General features: G+C 51.3%; 1 protein-coding gene across 1 annotated transcript; it reads right to left on the reverse strand.

Annotated features, from left to right (window-relative positions):
- Positions 1 to 11,987: 11,987 nt before the first annotated feature.
- ISCU (iron-sulfur cluster assembly enzyme) lies at positions 11,988 to 18,917 on the reverse strand. Its single transcript, XM_045534630.1, has 5 exons — positions 18,760 to 18,917; positions 17,197 to 17,310; positions 16,183 to 16,293; positions 13,998 to 14,076; positions 11,988 to 12,523 (listed from the first exon to the last, which is right to left on the reverse strand). Exons 1-5 carry the CDS (start codon positions 18,871 to 18,873, stop codon positions 12,441 to 12,443), a joined length of 501 nt encoding a protein of 166 aa, XP_045390586.1. The 5' UTR covers positions 18,874 to 18,917; the 3' UTR covers positions 11,988 to 12,440.
- Positions 18,918 to 20,041: the final 1,124 nt, after the last annotated feature.

Below are 20,041 nucleotides of genomic sequence, written 5' to 3' on the forward strand. Positions count from 1 at the left end.
AGCTGCTGTTCCCTCTGCCAGCGACACCCTTCCACCCCTCCCAACACTTCACTACCTGCTGCCTTGCTAACTCTCCCTCATCCTTAGATGTCCCCTTCTCCTGGGAGCCTCCCCAGTTGCCCCTACCCAGCCTCCTTCCATAGTGCAGGGGCATTTTATGGGCACACATCTGGCCGGGCGCCAGCAGTGAGCCACAAAGGGGGACGAGGGCTGGGGGTGGTGTGGGCCCGGCTCGGGGAGAACCGGGTTTGAGGCCGGGGGAGAGGGTTCCACTGTTCCCAGGGGCCCTGGAGCCTGCCAGGGCCTGAACAGGCCCCCACTGTCCCAGGGCTTGTAAAACTGCACAGCTGCCCCCAGGCTGCGGTCTGTCCCCAGGCCAGGCCTGCTGTCGCTGTGAAGGGGGCAGGGGAGGGCAACCCCAGCTCAGGGGGATTCTGGTCACCTGTGGTGGGGGTGGCGGGTGCGAAGGAGCCACTGGAGGGAAGCGGGGCTCCTTCCCGTGCCCTGGCCTGCTCTGATCAGCGTGGGGGGCTGGGCGGGGGCTGGTGCGGGGATGTGTCCTATGCTGGGCACGTTGTCTTCAACCCTCTCATGGTGCCTGGTATACAGTAGGTGTCATGTGTGTGCACACGCAATGTGTAAGGCTGAAGGAAGGTGTGTGTGCCGGCACATCCGTGACCCCATTTAACCCTGACCACACAATGAGCAATGTCACCACTCTCATTTTACAGGTGAGGAAACTGAGGCTCAGAGGGGTGCAGTGACTTGCCTGAGGTCACACGGCCCAGCATAGCTGGGATTTGAACCCAGGTCTGTCTAGCCGCTCAGACGGGGACTCTTCGGGGCTGACCTCCTGGCTCATTTTAAAACATATCGATGTCACAAAGGCCGAGCTGCCTACTGACAGCGGGTCCCACTTCTTTGTTTCCACTCTGCCCTGTCCCACTTCCCGGCTAGGGGTGCTGTCTGTGGGTCAGATCTGTCCCGGTTCTCATTCATAGAGACCCCGGGGCGGGGGATGAATTAACCCTCTGGGTTCTGAGGTGGCCCAGGAGAAAGTAGCAGATTTGTAGCCTCACTGTTTTCCAACCGCCACCATTTAATGAGCACCTACTATGTGCCAGGTATTGAGAACACATTGTTAGCAAACCAGACCTGAGTCTGGATTGTAGGGGAGGAAAATTAATCAAAGAATCACCCAGATGCAACTATTAATAAATTGACTATTATGCACGTGTCCAGGGCTTTACCAATATTATTTTTTATAGCTTTACTGAGGTTTAACTGACGCATAATCAAATGCACATATTTAAATTGTGCAATTTGATGATTTTTGACATATGCATTTACTCCTAAAACCATCACCACAATCAAGACAATGAACATATCTGTCATTTCCAGAAGTTTCCTGGTACCCCTTTGTACCCTCTTCTTAATCTTCCTCTCCATCCTCCCTCCCTTCCCCAACCCCCAGGCAAACGATGATTTGCTTTCTGTCACTATGATTCATTTTCATTTTTCTGGAATTTTCTATAAATGGAATCATACAGTGTGTACTCTTTTTTTGGTCTGGCTTCTTTCGTGAATATTCTGAGATTTATTCACATTACTGTAGGTATACACATTTCACTCCTTTTTATTGCCAAGTGGCATTCCATTGCACAGACGCACCGCAATTTGTTGATCACTGTTTCCAGTTTAGCGCTGTTACCGATAAAGCTGCTAAGGAACTACTGATGTTGTGTGATTTCTTCTTCACCACCTTCTTAATGAGACGGTCATTGTTTCTGCCCATTATACAGAGGAGAATAATGGAGACTCAGAGAGGTCAAGCAACCTGTGCGAGGTCACACAGCCAGCAGTCGGAGCGTTGAGCCTTAAACAACGGGAATGTTTGAGCGGAAAGTGACTTTAGGGAAACTTCGAAGAGCAGAGGGATCAGAGTCGGCGTGTGCTGTTTTATTAATAGCTCTGCAGGTGCTTCTCCCGTACATCAAAGTGCGAGGACTCCGGATTTAGCCCAGCCCTTCATTTTACACTCGGCCACGTGAGGACCAGACAGCCGGCTGGGCTGTGCTGAGCGGGCCGGGCGTCGGGTCTCCCGTGGGCAGTCTTGTGCCATGTCCAGCTCTGCTCTTCATCTGTTTTGGGGGACAGATCCGGCCTGTCTAGAGTGGGACGGGGGTTTGCCATTTTTTCAGGAGGTTTTAATTTCAGGATTCCTCCAGCTGCTCTGAAATAGCAGGAAGGATTTGACGCTGGCTCCAGGGCCGGGAGGCTTCCCCGCAGCTGCTGCCCCCTCCCCAGGAGGGTCCGAGGTTTATGGTGGCAGCTGCAAAGTCAGAAATAGCCCTGCTTGTTAATCTGCTCTTGCCAGGGACGCTGATGCCAGAGGCCCCTGGGTGTCCGCCACCCACTGGGGCCCTGCAGCGACCCCTGGGGGTGCCCTGGGAGGCTGGAGGGTCCAGGCCTGTGGGTGGCCGCCTGTGGCTTCCCCCTTAGGGTTTGGGGTGCCAGACTCCACTGGTGGGGCTGGAGGGGGAAGAGGAGGGACAGGGATCGTACAGGGGTGGAGGGCTGGAGAGAGCAAGGGGCAGGGCTGGGGACATTGGGGCCACAGCCCTTGCCCAGCCTTCCCCCCACCCCAGAATAACATGAGGCTAAGAAATGCAAATGCCCTTTATGTGCAGGACAGTGCAGCATGGTGGTCAGGGGCACAGGCTTCGGATGACCTGGGTTGGAATCCCAGCTCTAGCGCCTCCCAGCTGTGTGACCTTGGGCAAGTCACTCAACCTCTCTGGGCCTGAGTCTCCTCATCTGTGAAATGGGAATAATAGTGGTCCCTACCATTATTGTTATGCTTATTAGAGTTGGTGGGAGTTGAGTTCATTTACTGAAAGTGCTTAGAACAGGCCCCCGTGGGTGCTCAATGAACGTTCACAGGGGCTGTTGGCTCTAAGCTGGGAAGTTCAGTGCTCAGAGAAAAGGGGAAGACGTCTGTCTCCAAATGTCTGGCTGTTGTAGAGTCACCTCTTCTTTCCAGGCTGGCTTAGAATCCTCAGGATCCTGAGATCAGTGGTGCTAAGACTCTCGGAACTTTGCACTCTCAACATCTCTTCCTAGGGGGGCAGGGCGCTGGAAGTGTTGGTGAGACCAGAGTGGGGACAGCAGCCGGGCAGGCATGGGACCCACAGGGAGGGCGGGTGGCGTGGCTAGAGAAGAGAGACAGGCTCATGTCACCCCTGGGTGGCGTAAGCGCCATTCCATCCTTGTACCCAGTGGGGGTCAAGGGTCATGCCTCAGCTGTTTCCTGTTTCCCTCTGGGGTGCGGTGACCACAACCAGGGCTTAGACGTCGTCTGGGCCACTGTGGCTGGAGACGTGGGTGGGGGCGCCAGGCCTTGGGCCCATCTGGGGCAGGTGCCAGGGCTATTTCTGGGGAGAGGCGAAAGCGGGGGGACCCAGCTGGGTTAATTACCAGAGGACCGGGAACACCTCCCTCCTCTCTGCCGTGTTCCCATCTATATAAACTGTCAGCACTGACTCTGGGTGGGAACGTCCCCCAGGCACAGCGGGGCAAGGAAGATCACGAGGTGTCTGACTCACGTCCCAAGAGACTTGGGTTCCAATCTCAGGGCTCAGATTCCACGTCCAGGGCCCGGGATGGAGTAGGGGCTCCATTTCTGTCAGTTCTTCTGATTATCCTTGCTGCGCCTGCCCTGGGGAAGCTCCAAGGAGCTGCAGGCGGCTCTGAGCTCTGGGCTTGGGTGGCTCCTCCTCGGAGCCCTGCTTGTTAGAGCCTGGCGTGGAGATGGGCACCCAGTAGGTGCTCAATAGATACTGAGAAGGGAGTGCTAAGCCCCCCTCAAGGCTGGGCCCTTGAACGAGGAGCGGAGGGGAAGCACGAGATGGGGTGGGGGGAGTTGGACACCTCCTGTGCACCCGCCCTGGGGGGGGGCTGTGAAGTGAGGGGCTCCGGGAAACCCCCTTGGACTCCGAATCTCCCACCTCTGTCCTTCCTCAGTGTTCAAATCCCACCGTTAAGATTCCCATCACTTCTTGAGCACCACCGTGTATCAGGCATGGGGCTGAGCACTTTCTACACACTGGGTCCCCCCGAAGCGGAGGGAGGCATTGATATTATCCATCTTCCACAGACAGCGATGCAGAAGCTCAGAGAGGCGAAGCAACTTGCCCAAGGTCACACAGCCAGAAAGTGCCTGAGCCGAGCTTTGAACCTCCTGGGGCTGCGGGAACCTATAGCGAGTGCTCTCTCTAACCACCGCTCCACCCTGGCCTCAGTCCCGTGCATGCATGCATGAATGCATTGGGAGAGGGGGCTCAAGGTCAATACGTCCAAACTTCCGCGTGGTCCCCCAGCTCAGCTGGAGGCTGCAGGTGTATTCACAGGTGCCGGTGGTGGTGCTGCGTCCCTGGAGCACTGCAGGGAGGAAAGGCAGCAACAAAGGCTTACAGTCAGCGCATGCGCGCACCCAGCCCGGAGAGGCGTCCACGCGGTGGAGCGCGCGCCATCCTGGCACCCGCGCGACGCCCGGGTAGGCTGCTGTTTCTCCGCATCCTGTGCAGGCGGAAGCCGGGAGCACGCTGCGGTGGCCTGCGCCAGGGCCCGTGGCGGGCCAATGACCGAGCCAGTTCTGTGGGACTCCAGCGCCCAAGACGCTGCATGCGGGCGATGCTGAGTGGCCCCGGGGTCCGGAGTCCGGGTGCACAGCTCTGGGGCTCTTCAGAGAGGTGAATGCGGAGGTGGGGGTCCCGGAGCAGGCCCTGGCCCTGGGTTGGGAGCCCCAAGATGGAGGCCCAGCTCTGCCCCCTCCCTGGCTGTGCCAGGTGGGGCACGTTGCTGGCTGTCCCGGGCCCTAGCTGCATCTCCAAAGGGAGGGACGAGGCTTGCTTTGGAGCTAGTGGGTCCCACACCCTGTGTTCCCATGGGCAGCATTATCGTTTGCACCTGGGGGAAAGGGCTGCAGGATGTTTATTCCACCTTTAATCCGACCCAGAGAGACCACTCCCCAACCCCCGTTTTAAGAGACCCGTAGGAGAAATCTCCTAGGTCGTTTGGTCCTCTCTCCATGATCCAACAACCCTTCATTCTCAGGAAGTTCTTTCTGCTGTCTAGCTTAAGTCAAGCAGACTGAGCCCAAAGGCTAATTTCCCTACAGCCTGGCCTACAGCAGAGTTCTGGCTGCACAGACTGGGCTGGCCGTCAGGGAGCCCGTTAGAAACACGCTTGAATTCTTCCCACGACCTCTCTTAAGATAAGAACATCTTGTCTTTGTCCAGATCTGATTCTGATTTTTTATTTTTTTGAGACAGGGTCTGGTTCTGTCGCCCAGGCTGGAGTTCAGTGTCTTGAGCATAAAGTCACTGCAGCCTCCGAGTCCTGGGTTCAAGTGATCCTCCTGTCTCGGCCTCCCAAAGTGCTGGGATTACAGGCGTGAGCCACTACACCCAGCTCAGATTTGATTCTTTGCATTGTCTGGCTTTGAGCAGACGGGGTGGGAGGTAAATGTTTTTATTGGAGGGTTACATGGGCAGCATCTACCAATGTTGTAAATGTGTTTGTCCTTTGATCCCGAATTTCTTTCTGGAACCTGTCTACAGAAATACCTGTGTGTGGCTGCTAAGATGACTTACGAGGATGCGCGTGCCAGTGTTGTTTAGCATAAGTGACCAAAAGGAAACCACCCACGTGCGCATCAGTGTGTTAAGGGAATGGTCGTCTTATGCAGCGAGAGGTTCGGGGCTTTGACTCTTGAACAAAAATACTTAGAATTTGCTTCAGGGCAAGGGTCTGGAACACAAATATAGTCCATATTTCATAATTTGCTGTTCACCTAAATGATTTCATGTGAAAAATCACTACGAAGTTGGTTTGATCAGGTTCATTTTGCTAATGAGGAAACCACCCCTGCCTGGCGAATTGTTGCCAGAGAGGTGAGGTGACTCATCCGAGGTCACACGGCTAGAGTGTAAAACAGGAAAAAGAGCAGGAGTGACTCCATGACAGGCTGGACCTCCTGGAATAGGCCTAAGTTTCGGTTTCCCTGACGAGGGTCCTCCCCTTCCCCGAAATGAGGTCCCCAGACTTGGAACCAACCAATCAGGAGCCAACACGACCTTGGAGCCAACCAATCAGGAGCCAACACGATCAGCCACTCTTGAAGGAGCAAATGAACTAAGGGAGGGAGGAGGATGGTGTGCCCAGCGTATGTAACCTACTGAAAGGTATAAAAGCTTAATTTTTAGCCCAGGGCAGGGTCCTGGTTCGAGGAGAGGCCACTGCGTTGGTGCTCTGGGACTTGGACCCTAGCTCGAGCTAGTCAGTAAACTCCTTTGCCTTTTGCAGCCTCAGTGACTCTGCCTCTCTGTTCCTGGGGCCGGGGGAAACCGGTTCTAACAAGAGAATGGGGAGGAGGGCGCAGACCCCAGCTCTGCCCTGGGAGCTCAGCCTCCCTGTGGTTTGTGGCCTGTCTTACATGAGGGAAAAGAGCTCGGAGCTCCGGAGGGCAGCCCCGATGCACGGATGGAAGGGTCTAGACTCACACCTGGAAGTCACCCATTTGAGGTGTGAGCTCAGACTTCCATTCACTTGGGCTTTGGCTGTTGCTAGAACGGAGCCAGCTCAGGGTTCCTCTGGGTCAGGTGTGGCAGCCGGTACAGGCTCTGGGCGTGCTCATGGAGGGAGATCACAGATGGCAGAGTTAGAGGGTCTCGTGTCATCCCACACATCTGGGGACATCCTGCGTGTGCACGTCTTTGCAGACATGTGGAGCGCTCCTGACAGCTGAGTTCTACTGGCAGGTTTGCCAGGTCAAAGAGTACATGCATAATGCTTTCACTGGGGCTACCGAATGACTCTTCATAATCCGATTTCCATTCCCATCGTGGTAGAAGAGTGTGCCGGTTTCCCTACATCCTTGCCAACACTGCCAGTCCTCAGTCTTTTTGCCAGGTCAATGGGTGAGAGGTGGTATTCCATTACTGTTGTAGTCCTAGTTCTCTGACTACTGGGGCTACGGAGGTCTTTCCCTTCTGGAGTTCCTCTTCCATGAAGCACTTGCTTCTGTCTGTCGTCTATACTTGCATTGGTTGTGTGTCCAGTGATTTTCAACTTTTTGTGGAACAGAATCTCTTGTTCAAAGAAACTCTTACTAGGAATCCTAACGTATAAGCCCCATGCAAGTAGCGCTGTATCCTTGAAGGGGACAGGACACCCGGGGCCACCTGTTTGCACACAGGTGTTTGCAACCCCTTTTCCTGTGGGGGCCCCTAAGGCTTAGCGGAGCACAGTTTGCAAACAATTGGTCTAGTCCGACCATTCAGGCTCCAGATGGAGAAACTGAGACCCCAAGTTGCCCAGAAAGGTCATGGCCAAGGCCAGTGTCTAGCCCAGGTCACCTGACTCTGTCCAGTGCTCATTCAAGAATGGTCTCTAGGTAGATGATAGAAGCCTCCAGAAAGGACCATTTCATCGCCTCCTTTCGATGCTCTTCACTTGTTTTGTGTGTATGTGTGTCTTACTGCAATCGCTAGAACGTCTAATTCAATATGGCGTGCTAGCGGTGGTGGAAGAGCTGGAGGTGGTGGTCATGGTGGTCATCAGGGCAGTAGTTGTTAGCGTCCTTGCCTTGTCCCCCATCTTAATGGGGATGCCTCCAAAGTTTGGTCAGCGGGCAAGATGTTTGCTGTTGTGTTCTGGTTCTGCTGTCTGGTTCTGTCCCAAGTTAAGGACATTTCTTTCTCTGCCTGGATTGCCAAGCTTTGAGTCGCACATGGGCATTGAAGTTTATCAAATGTTTTCCAGTCTCTACTAAAATGATGGTAGAGTGGTTTTTTTTTTTTCCCCCTCCCTGTGGGAAACTGGGTTAAAATATCCCCCAGCTATCTGAACAAGCTGGTTTTGTCTCAAGTGTGGACTCCCCTTTCCTTCCTTGCACGCTCCCTGCCTCTTCTTGCTCCCTGCCGAAAACGCAGACCCAGTGCAAGGCCGGGGCCAGCCGAGGAGCCGGGCAGCGGAGGAGGGCGAGGCATCAGGGTAGAAATGATCTCCCCGTGCTGGGTCAGCGCTTTCGCCCGCCCGACTTCTGCTGCTGCTTCCTGTACTAATCCCAGGAGGGGCACAGTTGTTCCAGACAGCGCCGGAGACGCTCTGAGGTTGGGTTGAAATGCTGCTGGCAGACAGGCGAGGAGGGGCTCTCGAAGCCTTGCATTCCTCCGCAGGACGCTGGGGGCTGGGCGGGAGTGCGGTGGGGGAGGAATTCTTCTTGGGGAGGGAGCTGGTTTGGGGTGCGGGGAGAAGGCCCGGTTGCTAGGCAGAATCGGCAGAGATGAATCATGTTCTGGCGTGAGCTGGTTTATTGGCTGAAATGAGAAGTTATCCAAGTCTGCGGAATCTTTTTGTTTGCGCTGGAAGGGAGTATGGGTTCATCAGCTCCAATCCCCTCGTTTTTGCAGAGAAGCTGCCAATGTGGACAGGGAGAAAGATTTGCCCAGGGAGTTAGGGATGGATTTTTCGTCTTGGAGCTTTCTCCAGGCCCCTGACTGAGAGTGAGGACTGTAGCAAGGTAGGAACTTTCAGGAGTGCCTCCTGCATTGTTGGTGTATCCAGGCACCAGAGATTTCACGGTGACTCCTCAGACACGGTCGCCCCTTGAGCAAGATATACCCAGAGCGATGTGTGCTGCAAAGCAAATTCGCAATGTGGTGACATGGTGACCAGGCGTGTGTCTCTATGTAGCCAGGGGGGTTGGGGGAATCCTGTCTGGGGAGATGACATTTAGGTGAGGCCTGAAGGGAGGAGGCAGCTCTGCAAAGCTCGGGGGAAGATGCCTCCAGGCAGTGGGACCAGCAAGTGCAAAGGCCCTGAGGTAGGATTGCCCTGGGAAAAGCAGGAAGGCTGGTGGGACAGGAGGGGACTGAGTGAGGCCAGAGGTGGGCAGAGTCCAGGTCAGGTCGGGCCTTGAGGGCCAGAGAGAGAGGTTCCGTAGGGAGCTGTTGCTCAGTGTCAGGCAGGGGCCGGCCACCCCCATGACTCCTTGTCCTGTCACATGTTAGCACAGGGCCTGTCTTGTGGACACCTGAGCATTTAGTAAGCACCTACTGTGTACCCACCTGGGCCGGGCACTTTGTCCATGCAGTCATTGAGTCCTGCAAACAAGCCCTCTCCGGTTGTCCAAATAAGGAGGACAAATGAGAGAGGCCCTGCGCTGGCTGGCCGCAGGCTAGTTAGCTCAGCCAGAAGGGACCGGTCTCTGTGTCAGCTCGCAAGAAGAAAGGGTGGGAAGAGCCAAGAGGGGACGCAGATCCTGCTGGCTGCCCAAGCGGGCTTTGGCAGGGGACAAGATCGCCTTGTCCCGAGCCTTTGGGGTTTGGAGTAGATGAGCGCTCCCGTGATGGGAGATGGTCCCCAGGGGCCCGGCTGTGGTGGGAAAGTGAGCAAGATTCTGGTGCTGAAGGGCCAACGGGACAGTGTGAGACGCTCCCACAAACTCCTCTGCCCCCAGTGAGCCCAATGGATGCCTGGAATTCCAGCGATTTAGTCCTCGGTGATAAACATCGCCCTTAGCTTCCCTCTTCTTGTAAAATGAAAATCTCATTTGGAAAAAAAGTGAGAAGATGAAATCCTGAACCCAATAGTGTGATAAACTTTGTAGACTGTAAGTGATAGAGGCCCCGGGGCAGGACAGCGCAGAGGGGCCCCCCGATTTAGAGCTTCCCATGGGGTTGACTGAGACCCTTGTTGGGGCCACACTGCTGCCTGTCTCTTCCCTCTGCCTGATCCTTTCTTAACCCTCTTCTCCAGGTGCTGATCCCAGGAACACCCCCAAATAAACACCCGCCCGGCATGCTAATCTCTAGCTCCGGGGCAGCTTCGAATCCACCCTGTAATGAAGATGGTGGTGATGATGATGATGATGGTGATGCTGACTGGGATGACAATGATGGTGATGGTGATGGGTGATTGTGATGACAATGATAGTGATGGCAGTGATGGTGCTAATGGTGGTGATCATGATGATGGTGATGATGATGATGATGAAGATGGTGGTGATGACGATTACGATGATGACCCCGATGGTGACGGTGGTCAGGGTGATGAAGGGGCTGATAGCTAACATTTATTAAGCACTTACTACCTGCCTGGTGCTGAGCTTTTTTCACTATACCTGGGATTATTCATTTAATCCTCACAACAATCCTATGACTTAGGAGCTTGTATTCTCCTGATTTTCCAGAAAGGGAAACCAAGGCTCAGAGAGATTAAGTACTTGCCTAAGGTCACGAGGAGAGATCATGGCAGAGCTGGGATCGGAACCTGAGCCCCCAGGGTTTTGGTCACTGGGCTCAAGCCCCCTTGAGCCAGTGTCCTTGTTTGAAATAATTCCTACCTTGGAGGGTTGTCATGAGAATTAACAGGATTAATTAAGGGCCCAGCATGGAACACAGGGGGCTCGATATACCGATTTAACTAGCTGTCAGTATTTCCCATGCAAGAGTTTGTTAAGAGATGCTAAGACCCACTAGAGGCACAAATCTCGACTTCAGCTCGTGGAAGGGCACACGACGCCCTCGTGTGGCTAAAACTAGATTTGTCTGGGAAAAGGCATGTCTTTAATGAGAATTTAAAAAATATTCATTTCTTTTTATAGCAGCAGCACAGGCATGTCTTGAGGGTTGGGCTGTTTATGAACTGCTTCTGATGTGCAGAATTCAGTTTCAATTCTCAGAAGATGTTAACTGGGACAGAAATGTTTCATTTAAAAAAAAAATCACAGAAAGTAGCAGGGAATTGTGGTGTCACCACATGTTATAAAGGGAGAGACCAGCTCAGCCTAGAGACTGAATTAAATAGCAGAACATGCCGCATGGAACAATTTTACATGGTTCCACCAGGGTTCTAATTTGAGCTTCTTATAAAGGCCCTGGTCTGTGGCTGCCTCCACAGACTATGGGGGGAACGGCCTTTGAAGTTCTGTACCCTCCACCAGAACCCAGAGCATTTTTTTTTAAACAGAGGTATGTTTAAGGGGCAAGGCAGCCAGCCTATGCCTGAACAACAACAATCAGAAAAACAAACACATTTTACTTTTGAAGTTGAAGGAGATTGGAGACTATGGTAGTTGGCATTTCAGCATGTGTGTTTTTTTTTTTTTTTTTTTTTTAAGAGACACAGTCTTGCTCTGTCATCTGGGCTGGAATACAGTGGTGCTATCATAGCTCACTGCAGCCTGGGATTCCTGGGTTCAAGTCATCCTCCTGCCTCAGCCTCCCGAGTTGCTGGGACTACAGGTGTGAGCCACCATGCTTGGCTCAATATCGTTTTCACTAGAAAATTGGGCCTCCCCTCGAGATTTGTGTGACTGTAGGTAGTTCAGAATGGGGAGAGATCCAGGTAGGAGGGACAGCAATTAGAATGCTATTCATGCCTGAGCGAGGGATGAGTGTTTTTAAACAACTTTAGTGCACTGAATGTGTATGGATGAACCACTTAAGTATCATACCCGCGTGGAAAAGACAGTTGACAATTTGCCACCACACTAAACCTAGAAGGTTCTCAAGTCAGGGGCGTTGGAACCACCTGCCCAGACCGAAGAAGCCTGGGCCTGGAAATCTGCATTTTAAACCCATTCCCTGGGTGCTCTTTACGTATTTGTGTCATAGCTCTAGGATGTCACCTAAGCCAGTGTTTCCCAGATTTCAGGATTTCACAAACCAGTGAAATTACAAGAACCTTCAAGGCTCACTGAGTTGTCAATGTTATCCTGCAAAGAGCAAGAAAAAATGATGACCATCTCTTTTTACTCTTTTCATAAAACATTGTGTATATTTGGCTTTGTAAAAAAAAATCTCTGTACGGGATCTGTATCACCCAGTTTGCTGGGAAAACTGTGTGTGTCATCAGAGTCCGGCCTTCGGGAACCCACGGGGCTTTGGGCACTTTGGAATGAGGCATCCGAGAGACAAGGCTTACTAGAGAAAACCACCATCTTACACTCTTTTATTTATTATAATATATATAAGCAGATCTGTTTTATGTACAACAACTGGTTCTATCAAATAATCACACCAAGGCATCCTACTGGTTATTTCCCCAAAATCAATTCAGGTAAAATTAAGATATTTCTGTACTTCACAGGCTATCAAAGCTTGAGACTTCATTATTGATTTCAGTTTTGAGGCCACATACACAATTCAAAATATACATAAACTGGGTTAAGGCGATGAACATGGGCTGAAAGAAATCGCAGGATTCAGAACAATTAAACTGTGTATTTTGCTTCCACTAGAGTCACAATGTGAACAGCAAAACTTGTGCGTATCTCATAGCTCTTTTATGTAGTGCCAGGGGCTTCTGAATGTCTAAGGTGACTGCAGGCGGGTGGACGAGCAGCGGACGTGACGTGAAGGCTTTGCGAGGGCTCACTTCTCTGCCTCTCCTTTCTTGGGTTCCTGTTTCAGTTTGTAGTCAGCCAGGGCGGCCTTGATTGCATCTTCAGCCAGCACTAGCGGTGGTGGAAGGAAAGAGAGCTGAGTTTCTAGACACTAAAGAAATGGTCTTCGGACTCTAACTGTTGGACTCTAATTGTTAAGTGCTGGGAGGGACTTCGCAGAGTAACCGAGCTGGGGAGTTGGGGAGAGGAGCAAGCCGGGCTACTCCCAGGGGTCAGTCTGGAGACAGATTAGAGCTTGAATATCTGTGATTCTAAGCTAGTTCCTTAGGCTTCTGGAATCTACTTTCTGTTCTGTAGAACTGTGATAATGATTGTGCTTGTTTTGTTGGGATAGTGTGGGGACTTACAGGAAATGTCTGACACATAGTAGGGACACAACAAATGTTAGTTCTCGTCTGCTGCCATGAGAGTCTGGGATAAACGTGGTGGAGACGCTGGCTATGCAGCTGGCATAACTTGGGTCTTGTCAGTCTGTTTATGGGATGGCATCTGCCACATCACCCTCTAGACGTTCCAAGTTTGAAAACTTCTGTTTAGGAGTCAATATTAAAACTGAGGCTACAGGGGAAAAATAAAAATCGAGAGAGCTAGAATGTCAGCAGAAAGCATCGGCTGAAGGTTTCAGCACCCAAAAAGGCCTCATAAAAAGGCTGGGGTTTTTCTGAAACCACGTGAAAATGTTTACAAGCTATGACCTTTCTTCATGGGTACTTAAAATTCCAGCTCAAGTGGAAAGAACTGAGGTCTTACCAGGCTTCCTGAAAACTGCCTTAGTATGTCCCCAACCCAGCACCCGGCTCTCTGCTGATTGTTAACTAATTTGGTCAGTAAACCTCCATCAGTATGTTAAGGCTACTGTTTCTCATTCTCTCTTTCCCTGGCAAAGTTAAATGAGCATGAAAGAAACATTAGATTTAATACAGACACCAAACTGGAAAGCCAAGTGTAAGTCTTAAGGCATCCAGGCTTTCTCTTAGGACAGTGTAGAGGGGGATATTGCACAACAGAGCTTAGTCATTCCATACAGACAGATGCAGACCCTGTCGGTCACAGCACCCAGACAGGAAGTGATGAAATACACGGCAAACAGGATTATGGAGAAAGCTGAGTTTTCTCCTCTGCTGGAAACAGCATGGATTCTGGAATCAAAGATTGGGGTTTTAATTCTGGCTCTTCCACTCGTTAGCCATGTGGCTTGGGTGCCTTAACCCTGAGCCCTAGCTCCCTAATCTGTAAGAGGGGGTAATGACACCTGTGGACTCAAGGATGCTTCTAAGTTTGCAAATTATGCCCATCAAGTGCTCAGTGTGACACCTGGCACACACCACCTCCTGGCATGACTCTCCTAGAGATGCACGTGAGACCACGGGGCTCTAAGCCTCTGAAGGTTATCACAGACCCACGAGGCCTAATTCTCTGAGTGTTATAAACATGGAGTCCCTGACCTGAAAGGACTCTGTCACAAATACCAAGCTGAAATTACTGCCGAGCGCCCTGGCTGGCATCTTGGAGAGCAGAGACTTACTGGAGCAGTGCAGTTTCACGGGGGGAAGGCAGAGTTCCTTGGCGATGTCTGTGTTCTTGATAGTCAAGGCTTCCTCCACCTGAGAGGCATTAGGCAAAGACAAGCAATTTTAGCAAAGCCTTAGCTTGCAGGGGCTGGACAATTAAATAAAAGGAAGGCCAAAGAGGCCCTCAGAGGTGATGGGAGATGATTTCTATTTAGTAACTCAAAATACAGGGCTGGGGTCTTCTCGGGATTCCCAGCTGGGATTCTCAAGTGTGAAGTACACACACATGCATCGCGTGGCTGGGGCAATGACAGCTGAGACACTTCTATAAGCCAGGAGCAGAACCTGACAGAAGTTTCTTAGGGATCTGCTTGAGGCCAACAACAAGAGTCTTTTTTTTTTTTTTAAAAAAGCCGTGATTTTTTTTTTTTTAAAGGCTGTGATTTCCTATGCTGGTTTTGTGACTGTCGGCTTCTCTCATATGTTTGGAATAAATCCTTTCGACTAGAAGTGCTGAATGGCATCAGGGAGGTTGGTGGCACAGGCAGGGGTCAGGCTGACTGCTCTCTTAGAGCCGTCCTCTGCATAAAGGAGTCTCCTCCAGACTGAGCAAGGAGGAGGCCTGGCATCTGGTGGAGAGCCACAGGGGTAATGGGGGCAGGCAGGTCCTCGCCTACGTGGAACAGAGCGCCACTGCCTTAAGGAAAGCCAGGTTTCCCCGGCAGCCAGCCTCCGGCTCTATCTCACTGTCCTCCAACCTCCCAGCTCCACTAACCGCACTTGATCATGATTCAATCTCTGCTCCTGGAAACTGAGATGGGAGACCTCAAGGTTAAAGAAAGGCCCTTTTCCCCATTTTCCGATCACAACTCACAGTCCCTAAGATCCAGGTCCTGGGAACTAGGTGCCTTGTCTCATTTCCCCCTTTCCCTGGGGACAGTTCCTGACAAATCACTTCGGAGCCACCTCCTGCCAGAACAGGTTAGGTCTGTGCTTCCTTGGCCCACAGGAGCTTGCCAGCCAGAAGGCCCTGAGCCACAGGAGACAGGTGGCACGTGGCCTGGCCGGCTTCCCAGGCATGCTCCTATATGACTCAGCGTCCTGAACTGGTCCCTTAGGGCTACACAGATGAGTGCTCTGCAGATTGGCTTTTCTGAGAGGTTTTTTGTTGAGACAGAGTCTCACTCTATCATCTGGGCTAGAGTGCCGTGGCGTCAGCCTAGCTCACAGCAACCTCAAACTCCTGGGCTCAAGGATCCTCCTGCCTTAGCCTCCCGAGTAGCTGGGACTACAGGCATGTGCCACCATGCCTGGCTAATTTTTCTATATATTTTTAGTTGTCCAGCCAATTCCTTTCTATTTTTTTTTTTAGTAGAGACGGGGTCTCGCTCTTGCTCAGGCTGGTCTTGAACTCCTGGGCTCAAACCATCCACCCTCCTCAGCCTCCCAGAGTGCTAGGATTACAGGCGTGGGCCACCACGCCCAGCCGGCTTTTCTGAGAGGTTTTAATGGCAACTGGATCTTAAAAACTCCAGCTCCTGAGTTTGGGAACTTCTACCTCTGTGGCTGCTAGGAAAAGAGGCTTTGGTAGAGAAAAGGATAGAAAAGAGGTTTCAGCCCTTTCTCATCTGCACCCTCAGAAGGCCTGCTGACCAGCCGCCCAGATCACTGCTCTGATTTGTCTGTTGACTTTGCCCCCACCCTTGCTGTGTTTCTGATTCTTTAATCCCTCTGTTAACACAGGCTAGCTTATGTCACCAATCTTTGCAAGCTACCTGGAGTCCTTCCTGAAACATGACGGGAGGAAATAAGCAAGGAAACAACCGCTCTACAAAACACCCTCTGCCCTGAGAAATTACAAGATCATCAGCCATAGAGAAGGCCAAAGGTTTCTTTTCAATTCCACTGTTAGAGGGATAGGTGAGGACCCTTCTTCTATGTCATTAACAACAACAAACACTACCCAACCTAACAACTAAAAATGATCAACAAAAAAACTCAAATACCACCTAGCAGAATGATCTATAATTCCCAATTTGGAGAAGAATTTAATCAACATTTGGGTGTGAGAAATTTTAAAAATTTAGAATGTTAAAAAAAAAATTAGGGTCACTTTTTTTTTTTTTGACTCACTAGACCCTTCGGGAGCAAGGTTTGGAGAATGCGATTTCATTCTGTCAAATTTTCAAGCATTCTTACCGTTTTCCCTTTCACCCATTCAGTGGCTAACGAGCTGGAGGCAATCGCGGAGCCACAGCCGAATGTTTTAAACCTGGCATCCACAATCTTCCCCTTTTCGTCCACTTGAATCTAGAAAAGAGATGAGAGTTAAGCAGTGATTCCTGGGGCCACCACTGGAACCTGGCATTGATGGAAGGTTACTGGGGCCTTCCCCAGGGGCTTTGGGCTTGCTTTCCACGCTGTAAGTTATGGCATTAATTATGGACTTTGCTTCGTTTCAAAGAGCTTGGTGATGAAAAGTGAAACTCGGAACAACTCTACAGGCCTAGATGGTAAAGATCAGATAGAAAATATGCCCCTCCGCCCCAGTTTTGTTTTGTAACCTCAGCCTGCATATTAACTATGAAGTCCTGTTTGAGGAATTCTGCTCACAGCTAGCTGCTGAGGCAATCTGCCTTTTTAAACACTGGGACAGTCTGTAATAAAGGTCTCTGGCTAGTACTTTTTTCTTGGCCACTGAATTGCACTTAATGGTTCCCTCCTGCTTGTTTCTGTTTTTCAAGATAAGTATGAAAACCTCTGGCAAACTGCCCACCCACCATGAAGAAACAGATTGTGGACACAGCTATAGTTTACCTAAAGCGCAAGATACTACCTTCGTGTGGCTTCCAATCTGGGGACAGGTTTGATTTATTGCATTTGTCTCACTGGAGATTGCTAGTCCTTTAGGGTTTTCCTTTGATCAGTAAAATTCACAAACACTTTTATTTGGCTGAAGTTGGGATTTAAACTGATACAGTGAGTAGAAAAATGAGATTCATTTCCTATTTCAGAAAAGGTCAGCCTGGTATACCAGTAAGAGAACCAAGATTGAGGACCTGCTAATCATTTATAATATTAAGGCATACCATCTCACAGGAATAAAGATACAGACCAAATGAAATGCCGTATGTGCAAACGCTTTGTAAACTATAAAGCACTGTGTAACCAAAGGGATTGTTATTACCATTAAAGTTGAAAACCAGCTGGTACCTGTAATTTCATTACATCACCGCATGCCGGAGCCCCCACCAATCCAGTTCCAACATTTTTAGATGTCTTGTCAAGGGACCCCACATTTCTAGGATTTTCATAATGATCAACCACCTGAAATGAGAGGGTTAAGAGAAATAATGATCACTTTGTTGGTATTGCTCTTCCTGACTTAATGGTTAGCTCCTCGAAGTCAGCAATCTGAACCTAACAGGCTATCACTAAATACCAGATTTCATCTGAGTAGAAAGGCCTCCACTCATGCCAATGACAACCATTTGTAGCCCAAACACTTTGTAGACCCTCCAACTACCCTCACAGATTTGTGATAATAGCAAAAAATAAATAAATAAATAAATAACTAAATCTAAAAATACTATGGCCCAGGAGTTGAAGGCTTATCTGAGGAGCTTCAAGGTGACTGCTACAGAAAGAATAACGCTATGCAAGGCATACGTCTACTCGCCTTTTAAGATAAAAGCAGTGCCATGACTATCTCATGGCCTTGACATCACCCTGGTGCAGCGGCGCACCCTGGTGACTGAAAGGTTGCTAGCCCAAGTTCCTTCCGTGCACACCGTCAACAAAACACACGCCCGGGTGGGGGAGGAGTGAAGTCCTTGGCAAAAGTGCAGAAGCCACAACAGAAGAAACATCAACTCGAACTGGTACACGCAAGGCTTTAATAACCTTGCGGTGTGTTTACCAGTAAGTACCCAAATCTTCCAGTCCTCCCCACACGCACATCCGAGTATGGATTTTGACTCTAAATCCAAGGACCCGCCAGATATCATCTCATCTGGAGTTCCTGCGCCACGCTGATTTACGCCATTCTTTAGTAGTTTCCCGAGTGAGGGTCTCAAGACTAGGGGATTTTAACCTCCTGGAAGGCAAAAGGCTGCAAACTACGCATCTCTCTCTCCTCTGCCCCGCCAAAAAAAGTCAAAACAAAAACATTGTGCTTGTTGGTTATGTGCCTGGCTTCCCTCGGAGGCTGCGCGCTCCTAAAACAGTAACAGCACCATAAATGGCGTCCACAGGTAGGGCCTATGTGCCGGGAACCACGTCGAGGACGCCACACCTTAGATCCTGCCGAAGACTCCTGACGACCCCCTCCCCCACACACGTGTTACACCTGGGGAAACAGGTTTAGCGACGGGCAGCGACTCGCTCAAGATCGCTCAGCCTGGGCAGGAGCGTGGCCGAAGCCGGAGCCCGCGCCAGAGCGTGTGTGTGGCCCTGGACTCAGAATGGCAAGTCATACATAACAGGACCTTCCCTCCTGGGCTGTTGGCAAGTTTAAAGATGAGACGCACAAAGGCGCGGCGAGCGGCGGGGCCCACTGGAAGTCGCCGGCCGATCGGCGGTAGCTGTTATTTGTGTATCAGCTGCGGTTAGTGTCACCGAGCAGCAAGGGAAAGTGAGTCGAGCCCGAGACGTGGGAGGGGGCGGCACCTCCGTCCGGGGCCGCCCCGAACCCCGCGGCCGTCCCTCCCAGTTTGGGCCTCCGCCAGGACGCCCGAGTCCTCCAGACGGTCTGCGCACCCCCTCGTCCAACCCTACCTTCTTGTGGTAGAGCCGAGCCGGAGCTGACAGCTCCCGGACCGGCAGGCGCGGGCTCCGGAGCAACAGGGCCGAAGCCGCCCGCCTGAGACGGCCCGCCCCAGCTGCAGCCATCTTGCCGGCTTGCGGCTGCGCCGTCCCAGAGCGCAGAGATACGGCGCGCCTCTGACGTCACTGCGACTTCGCGCTTGCGCTCTCCTGCTCCGGGCAAGTGCCCGCGCCTTGGCCCCGCCTCTCAGGGGCGGGCGGGGCGCAGAGCGGCAGGGTCTGAAGTCGGTGGAGGGCTGGTCTGGAGGGCTGGATCCTGGATGGGGAAGACCTCAGGCTCCTGGAGTGCGGGGCCAGGCTGGCGTTCACAAAGCCCACTGCTGGGATGTGGCGCCGAGAACCGCCAGTTCCAACCCTGTTTTGCAGCTTAAGGAGGCTGAGGTTCAGAGCGCTTTAGTTAACTTGCCCAAGGTTGCTCAGAGAGTTAGGTTCAGTTGGGGTTCGAACATGAATAACGCAGGGTTAGAATCCTGGTTCTACTCCTTCCTGGTTGTGTGACCCTGGGCAAATGAAATGGGCACGCCAAGCCTGGATCTCCCCTTTTGTACTAATTCAAGGACTATTCTTTCATCCATGGAGCAAGTATGTGCTGAGTACCTACTGTGTGTCAAGGTGCTGTACTAGACTCTGGGGATCCAACGGACAGCAAAACACACATAATTCCTGCCCCACTAAGCTTGCTAATGAGGGAGAAAGGCAGTAAGAGAAACACACCAAGACTTTCCTACTTTGAGGTAGGAAATGGGAAGCTTAAGAAGGAAACACCATGCCTTGATTTAAAAATAATATACATATCTATTTCTCTATAAAGCAGCAAACTCTAAATTTATGTTACAATGCCTTGCAATTAAGAGTTTCCAAAGAAATGCTTATTAATGTAATTTTTTACTATTGGTTTGCAAGACAGCTTATAAAACCAGAAAATTCACACGTGTATTTAAGGCTTACTAGGTACCAGGCGTTACATAAAGGGGAGAAATCTCTCAGGGAAATGGATTTTTCACATGAATGGTGCGGTATATCCTTCCCCGAGGACGTGGAGTTTCTCTCTGCGTTTGGGGCGCTGTTGCTGGGGAGACTGAACCACGCGCCAGGTGACACTGGGCGTTAAATAAGACATTTGTTCTAACTCACTTTACCTTCTCAAGATGGCGCCAAACCCTGGCCCACAGACATCACGCTCACTCCACGACTTCCTCTATGGCCTCCGTTTCCTGTCCAAAGACCCAACATC

The sequence above is a fragment of the Lemur catta genome, chromosome 21 (genome assembly GCF_020740605.2).
Source record: "Lemur catta isolate mLemCat1 chromosome 21, mLemCat1.pri, whole genome shotgun sequence".
NCBI lineage: Eukaryota > Metazoa > Chordata > Mammalia > Primates > Lemuridae > Lemur > Lemur catta.